General features: G+C 47.5%; 1 protein-coding gene across 1 annotated transcript; it reads right to left on the reverse strand.

Annotated features, from left to right (window-relative positions):
• Window positions 1-1,397: 1,397 nt before the first annotated feature.
• LOC111819337 (protein FAM170B-like) lies at window positions 1,398-4,499 on the reverse strand. The gene is made up of 2 exons (XM_023725761.1): window positions 4,454-4,499; window positions 1,398-2,245 (listed from the first exon to the last, which is right to left on the reverse strand). Exons 1-2 carry the CDS (start codon window positions 4,497-4,499, stop codon window positions 1,398-1,400), a joined length of 894 nt encoding a protein of 297 aa, XP_023581529.1.
• Window positions 4,500-7,982: the final 3,483 nt, after the last annotated feature.

The following is a 7,982-nucleotide window of genomic DNA, read 5'->3' on the forward strand; positions in this document are numbered from 1 at the left end:
CTCCCCAGCCAGCCTCTCCCCAGCCTGGGAATGCCAACCCCTCCCACTCTGATACCTCAGAGAATCTCTGACTGTCCTTTTGGATCCTTAGGAGACTGCAGAATTCCCCCTGCCTGAAAGCCTTCGCTGCCCTTTCTCTCTGATGCTGTCCCTCGCAGGAGCCGTCTCTTCGTCACTGTGAGAAATACACACAGGGCAGCCCGTGGACGGAGATGCCCATCCTGGGGGCCCTGCCCTCCCTTCCTCTGCCCCTGAAGCCTTTGCTGTGACACTTGGCATCCCATCTACCAGGGAGATGGACATGCCTCGTCATATCCAAGGCTTCCCCAGACCTGGGACTTGATGCTGTGGCTGAGACTTGGGCTTTTTTGTCCACTATTGAGTCTGAGCCCGAAATGACCCCTTCCCACCCTCACCTTTGATCATCTGTGTTCTTGCTGTTCTCTCTGGATTTAGAAGACTGCCCTCCCTTTTGCTCCTATGTTCTCAGCCGGGCTTTTTCTTCTAGTTCTTTGATCTCAGGACAGGTCAGGTTATACCACAGAAAAAAGAAAAGAAATGAGCAAGTTTGACTGATATGTCAAAACCAGACAGTACAACTTGTTTTAAAGGAGAGAAAAAGTTCCGAAGCTCTACCCCTTACCCTAGGAGATGCTGCACAGGAATTACCAGTAAGTACTGGATCGACTCTTATCCAGAAGAGGATAACACCCAGGGGATTTTTCTACACCAGCTCCCACTTACACTCCCCTAATGAGGCAACAATGATGCATCATAATCATCAACCCAAATTCACCCTGTGAGGCCGGAAGACATGGATGGGGTGAGCTCCTTTCCCTTCACCCCACCCTCCTCTCCTCCTGCCAAGCCCTGCTTCTTTCTCTGCCTGCAGGCTGCTGGGAAGGAACCCAGAGTCCTTGGTTTAGGGCTTTATGCCCACTGCTCACCTGCAGGCAGGTTTCCCCACAGCCTACTGTCTCTCTGGTTCCTTCTTCTGCAAAGAACTCAGTGACACCCCCTTCAGCAGCACACCTCCCTTACAGCTGTCTTTGCAGAGGCCCCTCTCAGCCTCCCAAGTCCCACTGAAATGCCATTTCTCTTTCCCTACTTACGCTGTGCTCATCCTCAGGTCTGAGACCTCACCATCCAGATGAGGCCTGTCCTCTCGTCTCCTGGGCCAGGGGAGACTCAGAGCGGACCTGGTGTCTGCGGTCAGCTGTCCTGGGGCTTCTTCCATCCAGGTCCCCCGATGATTGGAGCTCTCCCTGCACTTGGGGTGGGTGGGTGCGGGGCACACGGGCTGGTATAAAGGATCTTCCAGGGGAGTTGGTTAAAGGAGCCTGAATGGAGGTCTCTCCCGAAGAGCCCAATGCCCAGCTCCTCCCAGTCCCAGGGTGCTAGCGGGTCTTCAGGCGCTTCCCCCTCTGGCCTTGGTGCTGCGCCTGCGCCCTCTGCAGCCAGGCCTCCTGCCTCTGCAGCGTCTCCAGCTGGTTCCTCAGCCTCTTCAGCTCCTCTCTCTGCTTCTCCAGCTGCTCCTCCAGGCGCCTGCAGACTGCTCTCTTCTGCCTCAGCTCCCTCTTCTTGGCGGCCATCAGGCAGCGCCTGGCCCGCTGGTGGCAGCGTCGGGGCCTGCGCTGAACTGAGGGCGGCAGCCGCCTCTCCAGCAGCTCTTCGTAAAAGACCCGGCAGCTGAAGCCCTGGCTCACGCCATGCTCCGCATGCGCCACCAGGGCCTCCCGGGACTCGAACACGCGGCAGCAGGCCACGCAGCGGAAGCCGCGCTTACAGGTCACCAGCCACTCTGGGGTGGCGGCGCGGGACCTCTCCCCGGGCTCCTCCCCATGGACACTGGGCTCCGGGGTCCGGGCCTTGGGCCTCTCCTGCCAGGGCTCCAGGGCGCTGACCAGGGACTCGGTGTTGGCCAGGCTAGGGGCAGAGCCGACGGTGCTCTCCTCTGAGAGCTCGGCCTCAAAGACCTGGGGCATCTTGCCCACGGGGGCAAAGGAGGTTTTGGTCCGCCAGGCCACGGCCACCCCCTTGACTGTGCGCACCTGGGTGAAGTACGCGCACCTGACCCATCGCTTCTCTGGAGCAGCCTCGTAGGTGGATGAGTGAGAGGTCTGCTCAGTGGAAGCTGAGGGAAAAGACCTCTCCGAGTGTCGTGGAATCTTCCTGGGCCTGGAGCTTGGGCTTTTTCCTGCGGACGTTGTTGGCTGTGTGGTGTGTTCCTCTTGGGCTGAGACCTCTGAGAATAGAGAGTAAATTTACATGAGCTCTCAGTGCAATGGGGGCATAGTGGTTAAGTGCTATGGCTGGTAACAAAAAGGTCAGCAGTTGGAATCCACCAGGCGCTCCTTGGAAACTCTATGGGGCAGTTCTACTCTGTCCTATAGATTCGCTGTGAGTCGGAGTCGACTGGACAGCAACGGTTTTTTTTTTTTTTTTTTTTTTTTTCTCAGTGTACTGAATCCTCATCTCTGATCCCAAGGCTCTGGTCTCAGGGAAGCCTGGAGGCTTCTCCGTCACCACCATCCTCCCCTTCTGCAGACCCCATGGTTTCTTTCTTCTTCCCCAGGGAGCTACCGTCCTTTTGGGGCATTGCTGCGGAAGACAAAGTCTCCTTTGTAAAGTAGCACTATTTATAGTACTTTATATTTAAAAAAGTTATTTTTCTTTAATTTCACATTTGTTGAATTCCAGTGGATTTGTTCCTTTGGAACTTAGAAATGACCTCATTCCCCTGAACCTTCAAAATAAGTGTGTGACTTCACTGAAAGAAGTTTTCTATGAAGGTGATTTTCTTAATAAGTTTAGAATGTAAACACTGAAACAGGAGCAATGCTCACCTCTTTTTAACCTCTTTTTACTGAAAGGCTATTTTTAGAGAAGTTATACTTAAAGAGAATAATTTGTATATTTAGTTAAAACTCTTAAATATATACCTCTTCCTTGTACCCTTCTTAACTAAGCCACAGTAGAAGATTAAAATTGCTTTTCTCTGATTAGAAGCCCATGTCCTTACTAGATGAACTACTCCTTCAGGGTGAGGCAGAAATAGATGTGCGTATCTGAGAACCTTGATGCCACAAACCTCAGACGGACGGCACACAACCACCTCACCTGGGTGTGTCTTGGTGGGTTGTCCATGTCAGCCTAAAGGTCTATGTATGTTTCTGAATACGAGAGAAGGACTGGAGAGTTCAAGATGCAGAAAGAGATGGAGATAGGTTGTGTGTGTTGGATGGAGGGAAAGTTCCAGAGAGAGACACAGGATGGATAGGAGGAACCTCCCAGGAGTGTGTTAGAGGGATAGAGACCAACAAGGGAGCAGAAAGCGGGGCTCAGCCACTGAAGGCCAGAATAAGGCAGCAACAGAGAAGACAAAGGATGGGGGGGTGGCAGACTAGCTGGAGAAAGGGCGAAGAACTAGGAATGAGAGCAGAAACTGAGGTTAGCTATAGCTGGAATTTTAAAATTCTTTCCTTGAAAACATCATCCTGAATGAAATAAGTTAGTCACAAAAGGACAAATACTATATGATCTTACTTACATGAAATAAGCAAATATATAGACACCAAAGATTATCGGTTGTTGCCAGGGGCCGGAGGGAGGGGGAAAGGGGAAGTTCTTCTCTAGGGGGCATTGAGGTTATGTTAATGGTCATAGAATGATTTGGAAAAGGATAGTGAGAATGGTTACATAACATGAAGAGTGTAATCAGTATCACTGAATTGTACATGTAGCAATTGTTGAATTGGTATGTTTTATGTATGTTTTCACCACAATAAAAACATAAAAGTTTGAGGTAAAAAAAAAATCTACCCTAGAGCTATCTTTGCTTTGGAAGGTTGTTAGGTCCTTGGGAAAGATGGACAGGAGACCTTGGAGGAGAAGGGAAATCGCCGGAGCTAGGGAGGCAGGGCCCTCCCAGACCTGCTTGAGTCCAGGCTGAGGGCTGTCACAGCTCACAGTGACTGGGAACTCTGGATGAGCGTGCGGTACTGTGCTCCCTCACACCACCCACTCCCAAAACCTCCCAATAAATTTTATGTAGTTTCTTAATTCACATGACATATTAATTCAATCTCATTAAAAAATTAAGTGCAAGTCTCTGTAACCACCTTTCTCCCTGGTCCTATACCCATTGCCCCAGTTGCCTGCTTGCTTCCTTTCTGCTAACAAAGCAGAGGAGTTCACAGATCTGAACAAATGAGTGACTTGTCTGCTCCTGTTCTGGAAAGCCCCTCAGATCACAGTAGAATTCTATAGTTCACTCAGGGATTTATTCCTTCATTTGTTTATACACATTACAAATTCTTGTTGTCTACTAATTGACAGGAAGTTTTTTTCAAGTGAAAGCCTCAGTGATCCCTTGTGGTTCTGTTGTCCAGGTGATATCAAACCCCTTGCTGCCCAGCAAAGATCACTGACCGAATTTTCCTCCCACCCTTACCTTGAGTCTTAGGGAAAGCCCTCTTTCTCACGAATTGCCGCTCCATCCTGGCTGGGTGAAGATGAGCCAACAAGGATGGTACCGGCAAGATGTTTCTCCTCCACCCAGTTAGAGATGATGTCCCAAACTCTCACAAGTTGGGGACTCCGATGTAGGAATCACTGTCTGTGATTTGGTCGCTTAAGTCGCTCTCCCACAGGAGACCTCAGATCAACAACCTCTCCAAAGAGCAGTTGGGATCTGAGTGAGCACCAAGGCTTCCAGTAACCCCTGTGTGACATCATCGCTGACATCACTCAGTTCCAAGGGCTCAGTTTGAACCTAAACACAGCAACAAGAAAAAATATGGCAACTGTTGTGGCAGGAGTTAGGAGGAGGTTGGGAGGAGGGGAAATTATATCTTAAAAAAGAATTGAAACTTTTCCCTCAAAGAGGTTGTCATCCATGGGGAAGAGAACTGTGGGTTCAAGGAATAGCAGAGTGTGATGAGCCGTTGTTTCTCCCAAACCTCTCCTCAGACACTGAATCACATCTCTCCAGCCCTGGAAACACAATGTCCACTCTGAATACTTCTCATGTCTCCTTTGTCTCTTAGGCTTCACACAGGCTGTTCCCTCTGACTAGTAGACGTTCTCTCCCTTCCTCTCTACTGGTTCTTCCTCCATGGTACCCAGTTTATGTTCCTCCTTTATGTATTCAGAGCACCTAATAATTCTCCATCATAGCACTCTTCCTAGTTAACAGCAGATGCTCATTTTCAAATTTGTGTCTCCCAAATGGACTTTAAATAACTTGGAGACTGAGATGGGGTCTGCTTCATATTTGGCAGTCCCAGAAAGTGGGACAGTGCCTAACCCATAGGAGATACTCAATATACATGTGTTGATTAAATGAATGAAGACTCCTCCAAAAGACCTACCCTTCCTAGGCATCCAGTGCAGAATGGAGTTTTTTGATCTGTTGCCTGGAGGTACTGTCACTCAATGGTGGAGTCTCGGCCACTCTCTCTTGACCTTCTGACTCTAAGCCCCAGAAAATGTTACTGTGAAGCTCCTTGGCCCATCCACATTCTTATCCCTTGGATCCACTAAAAAAGGGTAGGATTACAGCATCACAGAAAAGCACTGAGACTCAGGACCTCCATGGTCAACCTGCCTGGGAGGCTTAGGAGAGCCTTCGGGAAAAAGCTCACTGTCCTCTGCTTGGTCTAGACGTCTGCTTTTGTCCTGGAGGACGTTTAGAAAAGGAACAAGCAAATTGTTGAAACAATTTGAGGAAGGGTTTAGGAAGTTGTGGTTGGTAGACAGAGGACAGCCTGAGGATCTGAAGGAAAATGGAAGCCATCAACACGGGAAGGAGAGGGGGCTCCTTTTGTGTGGCTGCAGAAGGTAGAACAGGGACGAGCGGTTGGAAGCACAAGAAAAAAATCTCCTAAGCATCCACTCATATTTCCAAATTTAGGTCAAGCATCACTTCCTGGTGGAAGCCTTTCCTGACCCTACACCGGGTAGAATTTCCCACTCCCTGCTCTGTACTCTATTGTACTTAAGAAACATTTCTGCCACAGCTCAGAACAAACTTGATTGCAGTTGCTTGTTGTGATGGATTTGCAAAAACGGCCACACATTCTCCTTTCTCTGTATCCATGCATTCTTATATGACTTTGCAGCTCCTTTTATCAAGAGCGGGAGTTTTTCTCTAGCCCTTGAATTGGGACTGATCTATGATTACTTTGGCGGTTGGGACAGTACCAAAACCAGTGGAAGCAGAGACTTGAAATGTGTGGGCACACTGGGGCTTGCCCTCTTACCAAAAACCAAACCCATTGTCATCAAGTATATTCTGACTCATAGTGACCCTATAGGACAGAGTAGAACTGCCCCACTGGGTTTCCAAGGCTGTAATCTTTACGGAAGCAGACTGCCACATCTTTCTCCTGTGGAGTAGCTGTTGGGTTCCAACTGATGACCCTTCCATTAGCAACCAAGCGCTTAACCACTGCTCTGCCAGGGCTCCTCCTTGCCCTCCTGCTGTTCTTCAAACCCTGAGAACCCATGGGAACAGCCCAGGCCAGCCTGCTGGATGAGGAGAAACCATTAGAGAGAGAATCCAGCCGAGAAGATTTCAGACCCTCTGGCCCCCAGCTGACATAGTGACTGATTGCAGACACATGAGGGAGCTCAGCTGAGAGTGGCTGAGTCTGGCCCAGACCAGAAGAACCCCGAACTGCCAACCTGCAAAACTGTGAGCTAAGTAACTGGTTGTTGTTTTAAGCCACTTCATTTTTGGGTCACTTGTTATACAGCAATTGATAACTGATAGATTTGTTAACTGGGCTGTTTCTCTCACTAGACTGCAAGGAATCTTTTCTTAATCATTTATGTATCTATAGTATCTGGCATAGGGTTGGACATGTAGCCATTAGACAGTAGAAATTTCATTTATTTACTTTAAAAGTTTCTGTCATTATATTTTAATTTTGTTTCGTAAATAAAATATGGCTGGATTTGAAAGTCTAAGCTGAGCATATATACTTTTTTCAAAGGTATTAATCTTTTTAACTTGCTATTACTCATATATGTAGGCATAATTCCAATATTATACTTTATGTTTACTGTTTACTTTATATTTTTTTCAATATTCTACCTTTCTTTTTTTTTTTAATTGGAATGATCAAATTTTTCTTATTTCCTTTTTCCTTCCAGTGGTTTGAAAGTAATATTTTCAATTCCTATTTTTTAATAGGCACCATTAGATCTTTTAACATGTATATTTGGTACACAGTATAAAGTTCATATCTCAGTTCTCCTCTCAAACAATACGTTGTTGCTAGCTGCTGCCGAGTTGACTCCTACTAATGGAGACCTTATGTACAACAGAACTAAACAGTGACAGGTCCTGTGTCATCCTCACAATTGCCAGCAATTTAGAGTCTATCATTATGGCTAATGTGCCAGTCCATCTCACCAAGGTTCTCCCCTCCTGATGACATATCCAAAGCAAGTGAATTGGACAGTATTCTCTTGTCATCCATAAGCTTTTCATTGGTTAATTTTCAGAAGTAGATCTCCAGGCCTTTCTTCCTAGTCTGTCTTAGTCTGGAAGTTGTACTGAAACCTGTCCACTATGGATGATCCTGCCAGTATTTAAAATACTGGTGGCCTAGCTTCCAGCATCACAGCAACATGCAAACCACCACAGTACAACGAATCGACAGACTAGTGGTGAACCAAACAGTATATTGTTGTTAGGGGCCATCAAGTCAGTTCCGACTCATAGAGACCCTATATACAGCAGAAAAAAAAACATGGCCCTGTCCTGTGCCATCCTCACAGTCGTTATTATGCTAGAGCCCATTGTTGCTGCCACTGTGTCAATCCATCTCATTGAGGGTCTTCCACTTTTTCGCTCTCTGCTTTACCAAGCATGATGTCCTTCTCTGATAACATGCCCAAATTATGTGAGATGAAAACTCACCATTCTTGCTTCTAAGGAGCATTCTGGATGTACTTCTTCCAAGACAGATTTG

This window comes from Trichechus manatus, unplaced genomic scaffold (assembly GCF_000243295.1).
Source record: "Trichechus manatus latirostris isolate Lorelei unplaced genomic scaffold, TriManLat1.0 scaffold00393, whole genome shotgun sequence".
Taxonomy (NCBI): Eukaryota; Metazoa; Chordata; class Mammalia; order Sirenia; family Trichechidae; genus Trichechus; species Trichechus manatus.

Bases quoted from the DNA above. Each gene is read 5' to 3' on its own strand.
- LOC111819337 (XM_023725761.1), bottom strand. From the start codon at position 4,499: ATGGAGCGGCAATTCGTGAGAAAGAGGGCTTTCCCTAAGACTCAAG. The intron at 2,246-4,453 runs GTAAGGGTGGGA...CTCTATTCTCAG, and splicing joins GGCTTTCCCTAAGACTCAAG to AGGTCTCAGCCCAAGAGGAA.